Source organism: Opisthocomus hoazin, chromosome 8, assembly GCF_030867145.1.
Source record: "Opisthocomus hoazin isolate bOpiHoa1 chromosome 8, bOpiHoa1.hap1, whole genome shotgun sequence".
Classification (NCBI taxonomy): Eukaryota; Metazoa; Chordata; class Aves; order Opisthocomiformes; family Opisthocomidae; genus Opisthocomus; species Opisthocomus hoazin.
In genome coordinates this window covers 19,956,158-19,978,879 of record NC_134421.1, presented here as the reverse complement: position 1 = coordinate 19,978,879, position 22,722 = coordinate 19,956,158, and the positions used below count along the sequence as shown (strand labels likewise).

Below are 22,722 nucleotides of genomic sequence, written 5' to 3'. Positions count from 1 at the left end.
AAAGGGCTTACTGCACCTGCCAGCAGCAGTTTGTTATCCCAGAGAAGGTCCACAAAGCCGGTCAGGGCATTTGAGGGTAATTAAGCACTGTTAGCTAAAGGATTGTTTGTACAGCTTTGTAACTCTGTATTGCATTATTATTGCTTATTCATGTTCATGTTATCTCTGGCTAGAGACAGATACGTCAGGAAGGCATCTATAAATATATGCCTGTACCCCAAAGTGGTACAGGGTGGAACAGAACTGGGGCAGACCCAAACCTGACAGTTGCTACAGGGCAGTGCCTCCACAAGTGGAGAGGTGTCTTAGTCCTGGCATGGTGTAATTTGGATACAGAGCCTTGCTGACCCCAGTTCTGGTGCTAGAGCCATCTCCACCAGTACCAGAGCCAATGCGCCGCGCTCAGTTGAGTAGTGCGTGAATGCTCTGCAGAGGTGTGTGGTGTGCAACACCTGCTAGGCAGGGCTAAGACATGACCAAAGCAGATGCCCCAGCAGATGCCTTGGCAGTGTGACTTCCGAGTAGTGCAGGATGGGGTCGTTCATCACTGTAGCATCTGATCAGCCAACAAAATAAATATCACCATCACAGAAAACTTTGCATGCAGGCACACTGCAGTGTTTTCTACTTTTAATAATTTCTCCCTTCCTTTTCCTCTTCATGTTTGATTTTATTGCTTCTTGACTTGGAAGTACTTTAATACTCCACTTTTAATGTTCTCATATGCAGGTTTTATGTGGAGCATTATAAATTCTTTAGTATCATAAGCATACCACTTTATAAGAGGCAAAAATATGCTCAATGTAAAAGAAATGCTGCTTTGGAAAAATTTATAATAAAAAGACATAGATGGGAGCAATAAAAGTTAGCCTGGTGCAGGATAGAGGCTGCGCTTCCTTGTTGGCAAACTGCACGGCTGAGATGTGTTGGTGGGAAGGGAGTGAAGGTGTTTCTCTTACATAAACCTGCAACCTCAAACAGCAGCATCAGAGGAGAACAAAGGGGCAGCAAGAGGAGCAGCTCCTCATGGAGGCTAGAGGTTTGTATGAGAAAAAAAAGACAGATATATAAGTAAAGAAGGGGAAGGCGTGTGAAGATATGAAAAAACAGAGAAGGAATTTTGCTGCATGCTGGAAAGGAAAAGAGCTGAGCGATACAGAGAGTACTTGAAGGCTTCAATCGCATCCAGCTTCAAAACATTGAACTTCCACTTCCCACTCTTAAACACTTGGTTTGCAGCCAGCCAGGTGCAGGTGACTAAGCCTTGTCCAGAAGCTAGTCCTCCAAAGTGAACAGTAGGCTGTGGCTACTGGCCATCATGTAAACCTTTCACTTGCCTCTGCCCTGCAGCCCTGGCTTGAAATGGTGCTCATGATCCATTATATTAAGCCAGAGGGAGAGGCAGAAGAAGCTCCTGGGTTTTGTAGTGTCTATACCACCTGTCAGAGCATGCCATTATGCTCAAATCCAGCTACCAAGGCTGCCAAGCTCACTTAGAAATGACCATGCTGCACAGACAGGCGCAGCCAGAGGCAGCATAGCCAGGTGTGCAACTGCACTGAGGTTTTGATGTCAGCGACTATATGGCCAAGCCTGAAGGCAGGAGAAAAACTGCAGCAAACATCATTAACTGAAGGTGCAGTCTGCAGTGTACTGCTGGAGATCTTGTCTTTTTTTCTTGATGCCTTGTGTGGGAATTGTCACGGTTCAAAAAGTAATCGATGTCTACTTTAACATCTACTCTTCAGAGATCTCTGCACTGTTTTCTCACATCTCTGACTCCCAGACCCCACGATTCAGCAGTAGCAGGGGTTATTTGCAGGAAGAATAGGGGGAGTTTACTCTAGAGTCTGCTTAGTGCCAATAGTTCACCAGGTTTTCATCTCCTGTAAGCTACGTGTGCTATTCCAAATAGGTTTTTACTTCTGATTCTGCCTCCCCTTGTCTCTGCTTTTCTTCATGTTATCTGAGAATGTATTTTCAACTGCCAATATGTCTTTTAAAAGGACTTTCGCCCGCATGAAAGCAAGGTCATAACACAGCTTACTGTAATATTACTGTCCTACATTTTTGCAGACATTGACTTCTATTTTAACAAAAGAAATGTACATAGAAAAGCAAGAACCCTTCTCTCTCTGGAAAAATCTGAAATGGTAATTAAGCAAGGACACTTGCATCTTTATTCTTTACCTGGTCCTCATGAAAATAATAGAAATTCAGTCTTCTAGTCAACAGAATGTTTTATGTGGAGAAAATAACTACTGTGGCGAGGAGAGTAGGGTGAAGAGCTCCCAAATATATTGAATATATTGTTGTCACACCATTGGGGTAAACTATGAGTTTTTAAGCACTTAAATTTTAAATATGTCCAAAGAATAATCTGTAAAATTTTCAATAACGCTGGCACATTATTCCTCATTTAGTTTGGTGTTATCATTTTATAGCACCATTCTTTAGTGGAAGAAACAAAAGGTAACATATAACCAGAGTCAAATTGTTGATTGAACGTAATTTTGGATGTGATCAATGAGCAAATTTTGCAGTCCTTGGGAGTAATGATCTGGCTGCAGTGTCCTTTATTTTGGTGTGTAAAAAAAGTGCTGCACAAATAGTTTAGGAAGCTGAGTAACAGCTGCACGACAGTTTATAGACCATTTTCATAACGCAAAGAAGCAATTTACTTGAACCTCAGAGAAATGTAGTAGTCAGTTTATGTTTGGAATCAGTTCCTAAAATAGATCATTCATTTAATGACCAAATGAATGCACAGTCTTACTGAGTTCCAGCTAGTAAGTATGTGCCTATGCCGGGTTCATGTTTAGTGTTGGTGGAATAACTTACTGACTCTGTTGTAAGCTTCAGAGGGATGGTTGTTTTAAATGATACGACAACCAGTGGTGATACTAAAAGGAAACAAATATGGTTAATTTTTTAATACCTTAGGCATAATTGCACAGTATTTCAAGCATCACAAGCTTCTAGTGACTACACAGGTAGTAAAGAGCTCATTTTACTGCTGGCGCTTACCTTCTCACCGATTGAAGCCCTTATGGCTAAGCTAGTTGGCTAACACGGTCACAGAAATGTGTTTTCCAGCTGTGCCCAGTGTCATTCTGCTTATGAGGATTATTACATTGCCTTTCCCAGATGAATCAACTGAAGAAAGTGACTGGGATTTGCTGTCTATGCTAAAGAAGATATGATTCCAACACTCTTTTGAAACCGACAGCAGTTACATTAGCCCTGTAACCGGGAGGTACGTGAGCAGTTGCTGCAGGAGGGTCCTTGTCCCTTCACCCTTCCTGCAGGAAACCAGCTCTGGGGAAGTGCAGCAAAGTCCAGTAGTGAGCGGGCAGCTTTGATTCTGAATGTGCAAAGCCATCTTAAATGAGAAGAATTTGCACAGCGTTTCCCCACTTGTGCAACCCCTCTGTTTTTACAGTTTGCCTACGGAAGTGGCAGCTTTCTTCACCTTGGTAGTATATTATGGATCAAAGTGTATTAAGATTTCAGGCATTCAAAACCTCTTCTGTGACCTGGAGGTTCACGTAACTTTGACTTTCAGTGGAACTGAAGGATCAGAGTCATTAAGACATTCTTGGGCATTTCAGTGAGGGAACCCTTTAACAAAGATGAGCAATCTAATCAATGATGTCTAATCATTTTGAGTGACTGCAGCTTACAGTGTGCTTATAATATCCACATTTCCAGTTTTAAGGGTCTGCTTTTCCATCTGCTTCTGTTTGCACGTTTATATCTGGTTAGGGTTTTTCATTTGTTTTTTAAAACAAAGCATGGTTGTGGATAAAAGCAGTAAGAGTCACAATTAAATTTAAAGTAAAACAGTAGCGTAGAATTATCATTCAGCTTTGTTGCCCAAAAGACATTGTCAAAAGGTTTTCAGCACTATATGCTGAGAGTAATTGAAATGAAGTTGGAGCAATTGCCTCAATGAGAACATAAGGAAGTCAGAATCAGCATTTTTTACTGTAAGACAGTATTTCTTTCTAAGACTGTACAATATATAGGACATTTCAACTTTGTTTTTCTCTTTGGAAAAGTAAAGCCTATTTTTCATCACAATTTCTATTTAAAAATTGGTTGTGTGACAAATTTGAGAATGTTTGGTGTGAAAGATAATTTCCAGTGTTGTAGGTAATGTTTCACAGGACTGGTGAAAGTGGAATTGCTTTTCGAGCTTAAGGTCATGTTATTGTTGCTTGTAGCCTTACTGTTTTCCTCAAAATAGACCTTTATTTTTTCCTTAAAAGCTAGTTGCCACCTGAAGTGTAGCATCTTTTTCATATGATGAGATGTCATAACAATTGTGAATCCTCAGAAGAAAAGAAAACATTATTGCCAAGTTCTAGTGCATCAGTCAGAAAACTGTCACTTAAACTCTGTGGCAGTTACCTCATTAATATTGTCCTGTGTGAGCTGTGTGGGTTTTTTTGAGGAATGGAAGATAATTACTCCTGCAGGCCAATAATGCAGTAAACCATGACTGTGTATTAATTTAAATATCTATTAGTGTGGCTGACTCTGATGTCTGCAGCACAGAAACAAAGATGTTAATGTTTTTTATTTTCATAGAAAATTCATGTTTTTATAGGCTTTTTTTTTTCTTCAAGAAGGCTGTTACATTCTAAATCATGGAAATTTTTATATTTTAGTTATTCAGTGCTGGTGTCTTGTATCTAACAGTACTAATTCTTATTCCTGTCAGGTATAAGTTTATCTATTCATGGGGCTGAAAAACGTGCGCAAATCTGTCAGAGGAGAACTGCAGCAAGCTACCCAGTGTCACAGCGTCCGCCTGTGGTTGGGCATCCTTCACTCCCACAAGTCAGAAGGTCAATAAAAATGGAAGCCTCGTCTTCTGGATCTAGTATTTCAGCAGTTACTGGTGGAAAAGTAAAAACCCATCAGCCAGGTAACAGATTAGGCTTCACACTCTTTTCAGTTCTATTTCTTGTGTGATGTGCCATGATGTTGTGAAGCTGGTATTGATAGCATCATATGCTTATATGGAGATCAATCTATTAACTGTCACAGCTGTCAATTGATGTTTTGTCTACATTTGGTATGTTTTTGTCAGTTGTAGATTGTAGGGGGTAACAACAGTTGGGACAGCTGAAAGCAGGAAATAAAAAAATAAGTTAATCATAAAAACAACATACAACATGTAGTGGTATCCAAAATGTTAATGCAGAGAGCACTTGGGGCTATTGTTTTTTAATACTGCTTCCCTTACATACATCTAATTTTCATAAGCCCTGAACTAATAGCAATGCTCTAGAGGCTACAGGCATCGGCCGAGGAAATCAGTAATTGACACATATGTTAATTTTGAACAAAGGCACAATCCAGGGCATAGATCAAAGTCTTGCTGCTGGAATGTAAAGCAAATCTCTAGATCTGTAGAAGATTTTACAATATACGTTAACTGGTTAACAAAATGAAACCTTTTAAAAGAAAGCCAAATCTCCTAGGAACCATCAAATTCTAATTGATATCATGAGTTCATTCCTTGTTATGTTAATTGCCAGAGCTATTTTAGAAGTATCTTTTCTTATAACAGGAGAGTACATTTGTGCTGTCCATGCTCAGTCATTCTTCACAGCGAAAATCAAATTCCAAATTTCTTCCCTGAGTAGATCAAATTAAGGCTGCGCGTGAAGTCAGTTTTGTAGCTTCTATATCAAAGGGTCTCAGTAATCTTCCAGTGTTGCTGCCCAGGAAAGGGCATAATGCTCCCTGTATGCAGGTACTTGGGTCCTGCAGGGCAGAGTCTATTTGTGTGAGACAGACAGTTCTGTCTGCAAAACCCTAGCGTGCTTCCATTACCTTGCAGATCTAGTAAATGTCTTAATTTTTCTAGAATTTGAAAATTTAGATTATTTATTGTGGGTTGCTATGCAGGTCTACTCAAATGAGTTTCACATATCCATACTATTTAGTCATCATAATCTTTGTAAAATAGATTAATTAAGAATTTACAGTGACTCATAACCATATGCTTTGTTTATTTCAGTTCCTCTGTTCACTTGTTTGTCCTTCTATTTTTTCAGCTTCTATGTTTTTTCTTTGAAATACAGAAATTACTACCGCAGATGCTAAAGATGTGGTCATGACTGCAGCATGTTAAAAGATTGACAAAAAAACACCTACATCACAGTTTCTGAAAAAAGTGTCTTGAACATGCACAATAACTATTTTGATTTTGAGCTGCTACATATTCTACACGTGTGTGTTGATACATATGTCCTGTGCTTTAATACTAAATAATGTGTAAGCAATATATGCTGGCTTCAGATTGAGAAAAAAATCTCTTTCTAGGTAGACCCCAGAGGTTTCATAAAATGGAGCTCATTAGTGAGCATCATTTGTATGATGACTCTCTGAGGAATTTAGCTCTCAGTACAGTCATACATGATTAGTTTGTCTACCATATTCTGCTCTTTAGACAATAACAGCATCTATGACCTACAGAGAACATGCTTGGCAGCTTGGTTCAAGGAGGCATTTAGTATTATGAGCTTCACTGAAGTTAAGAGGAATTATCAGTACCCAGAGCCTTAAAGTCTTCAGATTTTTATAAACATGTTGTATGACAGGAGTCCTTTCTTAAACAACTTAGTGTCATTTTTTCATCTGGAATGAAATAATATTTTTATGATTTGGGTCTGACATTTTAATTCTAAATAAGAACACTAAATGTGTCTCTGTGTGCAGGTTAAATTACAACCATTTGAGCTGTGTGTAAGTGAAGTCTAAGAAAGATTATGGGCAGGCAGAAATAGTAATAAATAGCACTCCTAAGAGAAAATTTTAGTTTAAACCTAAAACCATATGTTATTCATTCTTAGCCACAAATTAACAGCTGCAGCTTCTTAGCCACAAATTAACAGCTGCAGCTTCATAAATAATTAGCCTAATACACTAGTTGACAAATGGCAATATCTTATCTAAGGCTGTACGTTATAAACAGTTTGGTATTTTAGAGAGAAAATGTTTGACGTGTGTTAATTACTCAGGTAACAGATCTCACACCACCATTTTCCCAGCTATCCTCCTGGTATTGCATACAGTAAATTCCTCAGGTTTTAGTTCAGTCTAATTTTAAATAGCTCATACAATTTGGGTTCTTCCTTCTATTGCAGTGCTGTTGTCCCAGTCAAGTAGGTCTCACTGTTGGAGTAGTATACACTATATTCAGTCTGAAATTTCCTTTATCCAGATAACAAATACTCCCAACATGAAGTCTAGCATAATAGGTTGTACAGAAAGGTATTCTGAGGACTTAAAGTGGCATTTCTAGTTCTTATCAGAGAGACCAGAACTATGGAAAGGAAAAGATTCTTGATAAAATGACAGAGTTACACATGAGAGTATTTTTTCCCTCTAACAGCACACCACTTCTGTTTTGTGCGTACCACTTTGTTTCCCTTGGCCACTTTTCTTCTTTCCAGAATGACACCTTTTAGTATTTATCATAAATTTTTTTTAACTGACAGCTGTTTCCTTTGACTGAATTTTAAAAATATTGTCTTGTGCAAGCTTACAAAGAAGTACTGCTCAGCCACAAGCAGAACTACAACTTCTGAGCTCTGATTTTAAGCAGATCAGAAGGTATCAAGTATCTGAAACAAAACACAGAGGAAAATAGAGAAATCAGTGGAAGAAAATTACTATTAATGGTGAAGACTCCGGATACCTCTGCAGGTGCACCTGTATGAGGAACATTCCTCTTAGAAAGCAGAAAACCAAAGACAAGTAAAGCAAGCAGATGGTAAATCTAGATGCAATGACATTGAGGTAAACATACATTCCTTTCAGAACCATGGAAGGACAGCATAAACCTTCAGTTACCGTGTCCCAGTTACACGAGAAGTTGTATATTGTGGGTAACAGTGTCCTGGGCTCCTGAACCACAGGGTTCAAAGCACTTCAGGCAAACATTTGACTGGTATAAATTGTTACAACGCTCCTGAAGACAGCTTATGTTCCATGTGTCTGTGTTGCACACAGCAGGCTTATTTTGGAAGCAATGGTAATGAGCGTTTAGGTTGTCTGTAAGAGCAGCAGAGCCAAGTACTGAACAAGCCTACAGGAGGTTAAACTGTCTTTCCAGTCCATTCTCTCAATGTCAGGATTAGGCAAATTTGGAAACAAAAAAAAATGCTTGCCTCACTTCTGATGGCTTTGCACCTTTGCTACAGAGTAAGCAAGACTTTAGTTTCTGGGTTTCTGCCTGCTCTTTCCTTTGATACTGTTTATTCCAAATCAGGGCAATGTTACCTTACTTCTTCCTACTGGTGACAAATTCCTTTATTCTCAGACTCTGCAGAACTTGTCAAATCTAGTTTCTCTAGGAGTCCTTAAATTTGCTGTCTGTGGAAAAATTGCCTCATTTAGTAAGTCTAAGCAGCAGTAAAGTGAATTCTTTCAATGTATGAAACTCTGGAATCTTCTTAGGTCTTCCCTACTTGCAACGCTTGCTAACAATTGTTACCCATTATGTAATAACAGGGATTCAAAGGTTCCCCGACAAGATTTTCTTTCTCTGTGCTTCCTGTAAAGGTGTGTCTGGTTAATCCTTAATGTGTTTTGAGGTTTATATAAAAGCATATATACAATAATGTAAATATTAATTTATAGCACTTGTACAAATTAGATCTACAGGCAATCTACACATCAAACAGGAAGGATTGTCTTTGAAATAATTTATTTTCAGAATTTAGTAAAGAAGTTACATAAAGAGTCTTCAATCCAGTAAAGACGTAAAAATATTCCAGAAACTTCTTCTTTCAATAGTTTACTGTTCTCCTTCAAAGCCAAAGAATGGTACATTTTGGAATGGAGATTCCTTGCCACCTGAAATGATATAGTCATATACATGATATTTGGAAGAACTTTATGTTCAATGGCAAGGAAACATCTCCTGAAAGGATTGGTTTCTGGCATTCTGATGGAAGTCTAGTGGAGTCTTTGGAATTCAGTGAGAATCTTTTTTTGGCAATCTCTTGCCTTTTATGACAAATAGTACCTGATAGATATGTTATAAATGTTAGAGGAAGATGTGTTTGCCTTAGGCATGCTTTTTTAACTTTTGGATTCTCTTTTTTATTTCTCATCAAACTAACATTTTTATTGATGCCTGTAGTTATTTGGTGTGAAAATAAGAAAGAAGAGCTAGTGGTGTTAGCCAACAGAAAACTGGCCTAAGAGGCAGGGAAAAATGCATGGTTCTTGAAATTGTGGCAATCAAAATTGAAGCAAAAAAGAAAATGTGTGTTTAATGAGCTTAGTCACAATTTAATGAACTTTGAATCATCAAGGAAACTGGATCTGAGTCCTTCAAAAATGATAATTTACTGTGCAAAAGATATCCTTTTCTCATCACAAGATGTGCACATGCTTGTCAGCATTCACATTTGGTTGTGAATGGTCTTTAGAAGATCTGTATTAGTTAGATGTGATTTGTTGGTTAAATCACATTCTCTTTTCTTTGCTGACTGGCAGGACATGTGGCATACATCTCTCTCAGACTAAAAGAATAAGCTCCTGCAAATAATTCTGCCAGAAAGCTTTGTCATGCAAATATTTCTTGGCAGCAAATGCATGCGTGGTGTGGGAATGGCTGGTGTAAACTCACATAAAGATTTGAATTCACATTGACAGTAGTGCTGTTATCTTACTTGTCTAACGTTATTAGGGGAGCAGTCTCTTTCAGTACACCTTCTGCTGGGTGTATATAGAACTTCCTCCTATGTGGAACGAAGCATGGAAAAAGCAAACAGATCTCAAAAAAAGTTTAATGTTCCCTTCATTAAGCTAATTTTCATATTACAAAAAAAAAATATGTTTACAAGAAATGTCCCTATGCAGGAGGGACACTAATGTCAAAGAAACCAGCCTGCATACCTAACTTTTCACTTTATCTACAGCATGTGTTCAATACAATGCAAGTTCGATGCACCGAACAAAATTTCTCCCATGTCTGTACCTCAGGCGTGAGCTGGAAATACATCCCCACTGAACACAGAGACAGTTCATTCTCCTCACTGTTCGTGCTCTGGAGCCTCTGCAAAGCTCCTAAGGAGAAGAACAGTTTGCTTCAATTACAATGAGGACTCTTTGTCACTGGGTTGAGTGACAGGTCGTCACATGGTGATTATGCAGTACTTTGAATTTAAGAGCTGAACTAGCTAGCAGATGATGCAGAGCCAGAAATCTTCTATCACTTTGCTTAGTCATTCAACCCATTTCATTCAGCACTTTACTTTTCTAGGGCAAAAGCTACTTCTTTGAAAATTCTTGTTCCTAAGCTAAAGTCTCCTAAAATGTTCGTTCTAGCAGTTTGGAGAATGGTTTTACAAACCGCATGTAAGAAAAAAAAGCTAGAGGATAAAGTACATTTTTTTAATGTTATTTTGTTTAATTTGAAAATATTGAACTCAGGCAAAAATTGCATCCCTCTAGCATTTTGTGCTGCATGTTGCATGTGACACACACAAGTACTGATCCTACCTGGGACCTGTGCATGCCCTCAGTAAGGGGCTTCTAAAATAATATTAATAATTTTAAGTGGTGGCTTTGAGGGTATTCTACTTCTCCAGGGAGAATGTATTTTTAAACTCATCTCTTTTCAAAGACTTCTTTTTTTTTTCCCTTCCTACTTTGATCAGCCTCCTGTTTCCTATTGTAAAGTGATCTTTCATCCACTCTTGCAATCAATTATGTATGGTTACTTCAAAATCAGTACAGCTCACCCTCATATTTCAACTCCCACTGCTATTGTTAGTTTGCAACATGTGGTTGCCTCCTGAAGGCTGCACACTGACAGTCTCTGTGTATGTTCTCGATCGTTCCACGCTCAGAGAGTTTCTTCTCAAGGTGAAACTTGTCCAAAATAGGAACAGGCAGCCAGATGAGGCTTGGTACCAAAAGGGCAATATCACTGGTGCCAAGGCAAGGCTATAATGCCCTGAGACCAGTGTACCATAATTGTCTAAAACAATTAAGAAAGTTCTTGAGTGGTCTAGCTTTTGCTGAAGAAAGTAGACAATACATATAAAATTTTGCAATGTTTCTGAGAAAGTGATGACCCCATTTTATTATAAAAATAGCTTATCATTCAAGAAGCAATGAGAAAGGCTTTGAATAATCAGTTATTATGTTCCTGTAATGCTTGACTGAAAAAAGTGGCTTTTTCTTAGCCCTATAGTTCTTGCTTAAAGGGGGCTTAGTATGATGTAAGACTATTTCTAATGTAAAATATGTTTCATATATTCCAAAGAAAGATTCTTGCAGGTAGACTGTCAAAAGATGGAACAAACTAGCTTCTATTTTGGCAGAAATGCTTTTAAGATCAGAAAAGGGATTTGACTGTAACAGGGCTGCACGACATTACTGATTTCCACAAAAGGTTTGTTCCAGTCCAAAAGATAGCAAGAACTCTTTCCTAACAACAAGCCTGCTGGTTCATTCTGGAATCTCAAAATGAAGGCAAATCTTTCTTTAAAAAAAAAAAGGGGGGGGGTTGTCTTGCTCCTTGGGTGGGTAGATATGATACAGAGAAGTGCATCTTGGCATCAGAACCCACTAGAAATTCCAAGCAGTGCAATGCATTGTGGTGCCAAAAAAGCCTGAAAGAATTGCATAGAACTCAACATCACAGCTTACGGCAGGCATAAGGGCAGCAGCGAAGCAAAGGTGGCATCATTTTTGATCTGTTCCTTGTTCCAGAAGAGAACTGCCTTCGGGTTGTGCAGACCACCGCTCTTCCCTGTGCCGTGAGTGGCTGGATGTCTCCGGAAAGCAGAGGTGTTCTCTGCATGCTGGATAACTTCCCAGAGGCACAGTATTTGCTAGTCATGTCCTTGGGGTATGCAGTTCTGTCCCGAGCTACGCTTCAGAGGCCCAATGGAGCACAAAGTGTATGCATTTTTGAGGTCTTCATTACTGATAGAATTCAGGGTACTTCAAATAGAAAAAAGGAGATACTACTGCAGTTTAGTACTTTACTTACACCGTGCTTTACGAACTTACCTAGCATGGGAAAAGAACTCAGCACCTGTTAGACTGATGGCATAAAGAAGTGACTCACACTTTCATGAGATTGGAAGGTTTTTAAGGGTCATCAAAATGGCACATACTTTCAAGGCCCTTTGTGCTGCCAGAATGCCTTGAAATGATGACCCTTGCCATTCAAATGTTCTCCTACTACTTCCAAAGGAGGCTCTGTTTAATACCAATTACTGAAAATAATGTATTTTGGATAGGTATCCTGTGTGAACAGCCCAAAACTAATCCATGCATTTTAATAGCAAAGTTCTCTATTTATCCTTAGCAGGTCTTGGTAATTAGAATAGGTTGCAGGGCTTTATAAGAAAGGCCAGCTGCACCACTATTAAGGGCAGCATTCCTGCTGCTTGTGCAGTACTCTCAAAGACAAGTTAAAAATCTGAGAAAGAGTATTTTTACACAATCAGTATAGAAATATTGCCTCCATTCTTCAGCTCCAATTTGTAGCGGAATGGTGATCTTTATCTTAACTTTTCCCTAATTAGGTCTCCACACACCCAGACTGATAGGCTGGAACCACACCCTCTCCCTATGATAGACTAAGTAGGGGTTCACTGCTGCACCCTTAGTTTCTGTGCAGGAAGGCATATTTCGTAGGGTCAGCATGATAGCTGCTGGCTGACACTGAAGTAAGAAAGGCTTCGTGGTGACAGCGAATTTCTGGGCTTCATGGACCCTAGCCTGGATGTTAAGGGTTACAATGGCACTGTCGCTGAGGAGCAGGCCCACTAGCTCACAAGTCAAGTAAAAGGGGGAGGGAGGAATGTGATGGCTGCTGGTTAGATCACATGGGACAGTGAGTATAAAAGGAACAGATTTGTGGACCAAAGATGCATTGATAGCCATTAATCATTATCACCTAGATGAAACCTTCCACTCCAGGTATCTCTAAATCTCTGCAAGATGAAAGGGACAGACTGAGGATAGACTGTACGTGCTTGCCCTGTCTGTATTCCCTTTGCCTAAACATCTGCTGTCAGAAATAGGATCCTGCACTGAATAGACCTCTGTTCTGCTATCCTGTCTTTAGGATAGCCATTTTCATATTCCTATGCTATGTTCATTCCTCAGTGATCTCAGGACAACTGAAGTTCCCAAAATGGTCTAGCTGCTGGTACTTTCTGTGGGAGTAAATGACCAAGATGTGTTTAGACTGTGAAGGCAGCAACAGGCTATGGCATAATGTGAGTCTGTATAATTGATTATTACATTAAAATCTACCTGGAAGAGACATCAGATATCTTGTAAAAGCCGTCTTGATGTCCCGTATTATAATGGAGTAAATATTTGGTGTCCTGAAGTTATCTGTTAGATCTGTTTATCTCATCAGTAAACTGCTGACTTGAGAACTGGGCACGGTTTTTGCGGTAAAGAGTTTATTCAGCAATGTTTTCTCCATGTACTCTTCACAGGTTGCCTGCTGACAAGTCTTGATATTGTTAAAGGTAAATGGTAGCTAAGGGATTTATCATTCATAGGTTATCAAACAGAGGCAAATGTTTTAATATATGCAATGGTGATCTTTGCTAGCTATGGTTTTGTATGTGCACTCATGGTGTAAGAGGAAAGAGGCAGAACTAAAACACAATCGTTCCTACTATCATTTTTATATTAAAGAGAGTAAAAGGAAATGGGCTGAATTGTTCAGTCCATTTAGATCTCAGACATCTTTCTAGATTCTCATTTGCACCTGCAACTGTGCATAAATGTCTCTGCTTAGTTATACACAGTGGCTTTGTGCCATTTTCAGGCTGTCTCCTGTGGATTCCTGTCCCAGCAGTGTAGCACCTGAAAAAGATAGCTTAGTTCCCAGTAGGAGAGCACACACTTTGGTGCCTTGTCTCTTTGTATTATCCGTGAAGAGAAGTGTTTCTAGAGGGTAGTTCCAAAGGCTCGCTGTGCAACACTGTCCCGTTACTGATTGTGTAAGGGTCTGCACAAGGGCCACGTAGAGCAAGGCAATTGCAAATATTAGGCATAGGAATATGTGATATGCTGTGCTTGGGGCTCCTGTGTGGACATTTGAGTCCTTTTGACTCTCAGAACATTGAGGTATCCTTTGAGCATACATGGGAAATGAAGAAGAAAGAGGTTGTGTCCTTCTACACAGCAGTCCAATGGTTTGGGTGCTTGTCCATGTGGGAGATGGGGATTATCAGCTCTCCTCAGCTGTTGTCCTGTTTGAATTCACTGCTTAAGAGATGCCTCCCTCTTGATGAGAAGAGCACAGTGTTGGTGGGTTTGACTGTCCCCATGCCCACAATTCATTCTGGGCAGTGACCAATTTAGAAATGCAAGAATTGAGGTCTAGCAGGACCCTGTCCCCATAGCCTGGTGTTTGGGCTATTTTGGCAGTAGAGGAGATTTTCAAGGCGTGGCTTTGCATCAAGGGCTATCCATCCATTTTGTCTGTGGTTGTCTGTCGAAAAGGCATACACTGCGCACAGCATGAGACAGAGAACAAGCGCTGAATGTAGGATTCCCCACTTCTCTGTAGTTAATTGGCTGAGAGGGCTTCTCTGTGTCTGATGCCAGCCAGGAGGGGAGAACGGAGACCATAAGTCTTCAAAATACCTTAGTCTGTGATAAGTTATTGATATTAGGTGTTTAGAAATATCCCCTTCACTACTGCTGCTTCTGGAAGATAAGAAAAGAGTTGCTATTAACATAATTAGACATATGTCATGCCTTACAGTGTATTGCATTACTAAGGGAAACTAGTTTTAAATTGCCTTTCAAAAATAATTCCAGTATTGTTATTACCATACCCTTGACATGACCATGCACAGAGAGAGTTATGGGATAGGTTCTTCATGCTAAACAGAATGATACAGGTTTTGATTTTCTTTTTTTTTCCCCTAACATTCATTGGACTTTCCTATGGAAAATGAAGTAGCCCTACGTATTTATTCCAATAACTTTGAAAGTATTGTTAGAACTAACATGGAATTTTTGTGCTTTTACATTGAGCTTTTGATTCCCAGATGCTAACATGCAGACACATTATTTTATCTATAATCCATGAGAAAACCATTAAGACAAATAGCACTTTTTGCATAGTAGAAGATGTAATTAGCTATGCTGAATAGTGACAGAGTATACTCTTTTTTAAAGGTAATTGGTGAACCAGTGAAGACTATCAAGACTTAGATCCAAGTCCCTACATATGGATAGTCATATTTGGCAATCTACCAGGTCAGAGGTTTTTCAAAGGTCTGTGAATATTTCCACAGAGTACCCAGTTTTTTCAGTCTTGAAAACACGTTGTGTACTAATGCTGTTATGATGGAGTGCTTTGACTTAAATCAGAAGTCTTTAAAGGCCTCTCTTTCAACGTCTATCATTACCTATTATTTATTACTCTTCTGAAACTGCAGATGTGCTTTGTAGATAGATGGTGGCAAATCCTGTGACCTACACAGGTGGAAGTAAGTACCTCAAATAAGGGAAAACTGGGGCCTTTAAGATACTCCCTTCACTACAGGTAAATATGTGCCAGCACTGCCACACCACACAGAAGCTACTGCAGATATGGCAGACAGCTGGTCTTATCCTGATGTGATGCACTGTCTTAACTAGACAGATATGACAACAAGTTCTCCAAAACAGAGAACTAAACACATGACTTTTCCTGTCCTTCTCCCCACTGCCATCTTCAAAAGGAACTCAAGACTGGAAACAAACATCAAAATGAAAGAAAAAGAGAACTCATCATCCCCCACTCCTTGTAGCAATCTGAAATTGTGCTGAAGTTGTAAGGTAGAGGAAGCTTAGTGATGCTGGTAAGGAGCAAGGACAGAAGGAAAGCTTCTGGGTAATGGTCTTGTTCCAGAAAAAGAGTAGAGTGCTGGACTGGTAGGCCAAAGAGTTGCAGGTTGAAACTGAGCCATTTTCTGCTGTGTGCAGAAGGGGCAGCTCGAGGCAGGATACAGGATATGTTTCTGCACCATGTCCTGAGAAGATACTTATGAAAGAAGACATTCAGCTTTTGCCCTGACTTAAGTGAGGCTTTTGATGAGAAACTGTGCAGGTGCGATGGAACTGCCTTTTTGTATGGGTGTATCTGCAGCCACCTTGCTGGTGTGCAGTGGCTCATCTGGGGTCAAGGCCTCAATGAGTTAGTGCAGAGTTCATGTGGTGGGCAAGGACTGGAGCAGAAAAGGTGAGCATGACTCACCAGTATTACTGCCCTGTGCACTGGCAGCTTGCAGATCACCAGTGTTAACCTGACCTCCCAAAAGAGCTTCTGACATTTCCAAAGATTCTTGTTCTTACATCCCTGTGGGGAGGGAAAAAATAGCTCTTGAAAAATGCTGATACTGCATTTTTTCATATATGTTCAAGAGGAAAACAAACACTGAAGGAGTTATACTTCATTCATGAATATTGCAATACTTTGCTGGTTGGTGAGGAACAAAATGGAATATGTTATAGGATTCCTTACCAAAAACAATCGCTGACTGATGTAGCAAAAGCAGGTCTCTTTTAAAGACTTGCTGTGAGAAATGCCAGCCTTCCACCTAATAATACATAATCAGCTATCTCTGAGCCACTGCTTCCAGGCCAACTTTATCTTGCTATATGTTTGCATATATCCTGTGACTTGGAGAATAGCTTCTTTTTTTCTGATGCAGTAATTGAAACAATATGTTTTTCATGCATTAAGGTGCATTGTCAAGTACAGTCTTGGGATGGATGCTGGGAAGACCCACTGTGGTGTATGCTTTGTTTCATTCCTGTCACAGAAAAGATAATGCCAGAACAGAGATCAGTAAAGCTATTGATTTCACATATGTGTATAGCTCTGACTAACCTGTATAGATAATGCTGTAAGAAATTTCCATTTGAAACTGTGCTTTTGCTGTAGATGACCTGTCTAGCACTCACAGTAAGAAGCCAGTAGAGAATGTATCTGTGCGAGGGTGATCCTTCACCCCATGTTGACCTGGGGTTGCCTTTAGTGAAAAGGGCACCATGCACAGCAGCTTTTGGGTTACTTTAAAGAAGAGGCTCTGGTGAGAAGGAGCAACTTCTCTGTGGAAACTACAGTCAGTACTGAACGTAACAAAACAAAACTGCTCATATTAGAATTATATTTGCTCTTGCTAAATATCGTCCAGTTAGAGGTAGACGACCCTGTGACAGGACCATCTACCCACGTGGCATACTAATTATTTGCTGCTCGTATTTCATTTCCATGCTGAAGTTCAACCATTGAGAAAGTACATTCTTGCTGCCAAAATGATTAAAAAAAAAAATAAATTGAAAATCAGCTCACTATACTGAGAGAAGTTGCTGGCTAGCTGCCTTTTCAGAAAGATCCTTTGAAGCTGTAAATATTTCTCTACAAAAACTTCTAGAGCTGTAGGCAAAACATTTGTTTGCATTTGCTGAGTTGACTGGAAATGAGGGAGGGCAAAGAAGAGAGGCTGTGATTTCAGAAAGAAACCGAGTTAAGTATTTCTGTTCCAACCATTGAGCAGAACCTAAGTGGTAAAGCTCTTCGAGAAGCCCTGGCTGCCTCAGTGAATTTCAAAGATCAGCTCTGTTCTCACACCTCCGTTTGAAAACATGGAGTAAATATGAGCACTTTGTTGTGCATTGAGAAAGAGCAGCACTTGTTCCATCAACTTCATTTAATATTCTTTACTTTGGTGCCAGATACTGAAAAAAATGTGCGTTTTTCTGTGCATCCAAGTGCTCATGCTCAGTTGCAGACTACAGTGTGAGGGTATACATCTGCAAATATGATTTGCATATCACAGTGTGTGTGTAAAAACATGCAGGCTTTCCAAATCTGGCTCCAGGTGTTTACAAGAAAACAGACTTCTGCTTGTGGAGCTCATGTCTAAAAAGCTGCTTGTGGTAATTGACTGGTTACTGGATACATGTAACAAGGCCCTCTTCCAGCAAAGCACCTGAGTATGTTCTTAATTTCAAGCAGATGCAAAATCTCTCTCACTGGCTTGTTTAACATTGGTACCATATTCACAACCTTGCTACATAATTTGCTTATCTGATACAAATGAACATTTTAATATTTAGAAGTATGTTAAAATTCTGATTTAGAACAAGTCATCTCATTCAGACTCTAAAATGCCTTTTTACAAATCTCATTTGTTTTCCTAACCTGATTAGTAGAGACCCTTCAAAACAAATAAAGAAAAAAGTATGCTATTTTATGCACTACTTTATGCATTAATGAGTAAATCAGAGTGACTGCCATGAGCTAATTTAAAATATGACTTCGTTTGAACTAAAGCATCTCAATAAGCTGAGAAAAAAATCTCAGACTGATCTTTCGTTGAAAATCACATAAAATTTTATAAAGCTAATATTTACTTCACTTTCATTTGTGTTTGTTTATTTCTCATCTTTCTATGGAGAGAGAGTCTTCCCCTCCTCACCTTCCAGACAGTATTGCTTAGAGTTTACTCATTGGGACCTGTCACTGTTAAAGCATAAATCAGCAGCTGCTAAAGTAAGAAGGAAATGCTAAAGCCAGGCTAGTGATCCCTCGGTAACCACTGTGACACCTGTTACTATCTTGATTTGTTGTACTGGAGATCTGTAGTAAGATAAAAAAATAAATCTCTTTCAGACGTGGGAAAGAACACTGTGGCCTTTTCCAAAGAGCTGCTGGGCTAAAACCTCTGACCGCCAACAAATTAGCAATCATTAAGTTGGCCTGTCCACGACCCATCACATAGGGGTTGTTTCAGCTAAAAAAATGCAACACTCGCTCCTGAGAAGTGGGTGATGAGAGACAGGGAAGAGGTCAAAGCAAATGTGCCCTGATTCAGGTCTGCTTATTGACACCACAAAGATTATGGGACAAGAGAATGTTCCTGTAATGACTTACTTAGAAGCTATACTATCGGCAGATGGATTTCTTTTTTTCCCTGTGTTGATGAAGGCAAGTTTGTGATTAGCCATGTATTAAATCTCAAATGACGGATAGAATATGACTACAGTTTTGAGTGAAATCAGACTGGATGATATTATTGATCTGACAGTTGTGCAGAGATGCCAGATATTAAGGCTACTGTGAACCAGAGCATCATACCAGACTGTTGTTTTTGTGGATTGCTGGAAGCTCTCTGTACAGCAAATGGGTCAAATACAGGAGAGGAGATTTGAATGTAACAAAACTTGTCTTGGCTTCATAGGCTGAACAACAGTTAGGTTTAGACTGGACATTCTCAGACCACTTTCTAGACAGTGTTTTTCATTAACTAAAAAGTGACTTTGCAATGGAATATATACATTCTGCAACATCTTCATTTTATGAACAGGCCTGTGGTTAGATACTCCATCTGATATCAGCACTTAGGAACAGCCATTGCTGGCTGTCTGTCACTTAGTCTGTCTCCAGTCTAATTAGTTCAGATCTGTTGGAGGTGCTGCAGGGATCCTGCTGCCTTCGAGTGTCCTGAGGAGCAGTGATTTGGGTGTAACAAAGATGGAAGGCTTTGTGGAGGAGGGGGTATTTTATATTTGTCAGTATTGTTATTTTGCTCTACTAAGGCTGAAATGGAGAAGAAAGACTGGTGGGATTTGAGGATGCAAATATGTAATTGTATATGTTAATAGTGGTAGCTGAGTATTTAACAAAGAACTGAGTGTCACTTGCAAGGCCCCTTAACTGAATTGGTGTCCATTACTTCTCTACCTCCATCCCATTGCTTATACGTCTTTTCCAGCAGCTGCAGTATTTTTGCTTTATCCCCAGAATTCTCTTCTGGGGCAAATCCCAGTCTCCCACCTCTGAGGCCATCTGCAGATTTCCCTAGGTTCTATTATATGAATAATCAGCTGTCTTACTTAAGAAATTCTCTTTGTTCTACATCATTAAATGCTGACTCCTGCTGCTGCTATAACAGATCACTGTACACGAATCTACACACAGAGCTGTCTCTGATGTTAACAGTGAGTCTTTGCTGTGGAATAAAAGAATATGCTGGGGCAAGCATGAGATGGTTTGAATTTATGATATTTTGGCACTGGGAAATAAAAAATGCTGAAGCTGATATATGTGTACCGATATTGAGACTTGTATTTTGAAAAAGGGAAGAAGTGTCTTTAAAATAGGGGTGAGTAATTTTGTGCCCGGGGGTATAACTCGTAGCTCTCATCAAGGCAGTGGTGAGATAGTTATTTGACGAGGGAGCAGGAAGATACAATGGGCTAGGAGGAAATTCAAAACTGGACCAGCTTGTTATAGGCAGACTGCAGAAGAAAGCAAAATGCTTCCATCAAAAGCAAGAGTGATAGCCTCTGGTGAAGGCATGGTAATGGACTAAATCACCTGAAGGTTTCTTCTTCCACCATGACCTTTTGTTCTGAAGTGCTTTCTCAGGTACCTCCGTGACCACTGCAGCTCTCTACTAAGTCTGTGTATTAGTTACTCAGGAGCATCACTTCTAACAGATGCCTTTGTGAAAGGTCAGATTTTGCTGCCACTCTTTAAAATAAAAACAGCCGTATACCCGGTAGCTCCCTCCTTTTCCCTGGCTGTATCGGAGCACTGTGCAGCCAGCAGTTTAAGCCCATTTGCCCAGTACCTTTTCCTGTCTACTCTTGATGTGGAGTTACCTTTTTCTGCATGGGAAGAGTGTGTTTTCAAAATGTCCTCCTTTCTTCGCTCATGTTGAAAGAACACTGAAACAGGCAAATCTTGTGTCTATTTACATGCGCAAATAGGTTTCAAACTGTGACCCTCTAGCCTACGTTTTTATTCTGCAGTGATTTTGAACAGCAACAACTGCATACCAGTGTGACCTCCTTTGAAATGGACTGCAGTACTGGAGTGCTTCCTCGACCACAGCATGCAAGAATGTATGGTGTCCTGTGGCTGAAACATGCTGTCCATGCTCTTGTTGTCCTAGTGGTTGTTTTCTGTGTTGTGACTTAATTTGTCCTTTGTGTGTTCGTGTGTTTTGTTTTAGCCTGGTTGTTCCTGTAGTGCTGTGTCATTTGTAGCAATGCCTCTTGTCTGTTTTCACATTTCGGAGTTAGCTTTGTAGATGGTATAGTGAAGCGATGCTCAGGCGTGGTGGTACATGTTGATCTGAACAAGGGACTTGCCGGTGGTGACTCTGCATCATTGCTGATGGCAGAGAATGTTGTTGTTTCATTGTATTTAGCTTTAAATCAGTCCGTGTTATATCTAAAGCTGCTTGTTTTAAAGAAAAATTGGTTCTGATAGGGGAAGACAGATTAAGTAGCTTTATTCGATGTGTGTATTCCCTAATCTGAAAGACCCTTCATTGGATTTTTCTACTGCACTGTCACAAACCCCATCAATCTCTTCAATTTCTTCAGAAGGAAGAGAGGATTTGCAGGTTAACCATCTGGAAACACAAATATGGATAAACCCAGACATACAGAAGACAGATGTGGACTTTTCAGAAATTCTTAATGCAATACAAGAAAGTAAGTTATTCCTTGGATGCAAAATCGAGTTTGCGGTAGAAGAATCATTTGAGATGCATTGATATTATAACTGAAGGAACACACAGAGTGATGATCTGAGTGATAAGTGAGTATGCATTAGTAAAATCTGTGAGAAAGTTCAACAGGTTATTGAGGATCAGTAAGAAATCTTTTACTATCAGAGCAGTCATAGTAAGATTTGAATTATTATGTACCTAAGGATTCCAGTGGTACGTATTTCCTGTCTAGAAGAAATCAGAAATATTAAGATTCCCATTACTTTAATCCATTCTTTACACTCTTGAATGGCTGTGTGAACTAATACTGTTATGCAGATGCTGCAGGCTGGGATCTAAGAATAGGTTTGAAGTTCCAGCTGTTCTGAAGCATTGGGATATATTCACATTTTTGCAGCTCGTAATTTTTGGGATCAGAAGTGACAGACTTGTCACAACAGCTGAAGGCCTGCATATCTTAGATACTGTATGAAACCATCTCTTTTCACGTGTAATGTGCTGTGGACTAAGAATTGATTGGTCCACCCTTCTCAAATGCAACAGTAGAATGATCTCAGGACTTGCTCTAGAAGAAGTACTGGTCTTGTAAAACTGATGCAACCCCAAAACTGATGCAACTCTGGAATCCAAAAGAATCTGGAATTTCAGTGGGAATTTTCTGTAACAGGTTGAAGACTCTTATGCAGCCCAGGAATCAAAATGCACAGCAGGACAACACTGCTAGCTGGCTTCTTGGTTTCCCTCTTTTGCAGTTTTATTTTAAACTTGGTGTTTCGTGTAGCAATTTTCTAAAGCAAGAAACAGCAACTTACATTCATGAATGCTAATAGATGCATAGGAATGTGTAAAACCTTGCACTACTCCTGATTTTTGGTATATGAATAAGGAACAATACAGTGGTAGGATCATGTCATATGGTGGTGGTAGAAGTTCAGGGGTGGAAGGGAAACTCTCAGGTTAGTATAATGATGATGGCAATCATTTGAAATTGAATCACCTGATTAATTAAGCTGTAGGTTTAAGATCAACTCTGCATTTGTAACTTAAAAAGCTTTTCCATCAGGAAACCTTAACATGAGATCTTGCTTTCTCCCCTCTTCTTCTCACCCACACAGCCCATATATAGGCCTGGGGGCAGTTGGGATGTGGACTGGAGAGGCTGAAAAAACACTATAGTCGT

General features: G+C 39.6%; 1 protein-coding gene across 8 annotated transcripts in view; it reads left to right on the top strand.

Moving 5' to 3' along the window:
• ANO4 (anoctamin 4) overlaps nucleotides 1–22,722 on the top strand; it is a 200,359-nt gene that overhangs the window by 58,509 nt on the left and 119,128 nt on the right. For 5 of the 8 annotated variants that reach the window (XM_075427639.1, XM_075427642.1, XM_075427635.1 and 2 more), the window contains exons 2-3: nucleotides 4,727–4,933; nucleotides 21,415–21,525. In XM_075427639.1, coding sequence (XP_075283754.1) covers nucleotides 4,864–4,933; nucleotides 21,415–21,525 — 181 coding nt within the window. In that variant the 5' untranslated portion in view covers nucleotides 4,727–4,863. Of the gene's footprint in view, nucleotides 1–3,203; nucleotides 3,257–4,726; nucleotides 4,934–21,414; nucleotides 21,526–22,722 lie in introns of those variants that run through there. The other 3 variants (XM_075427641.1, XM_075427640.1, XM_075427636.1) reach the window with 2 other exon arrangements.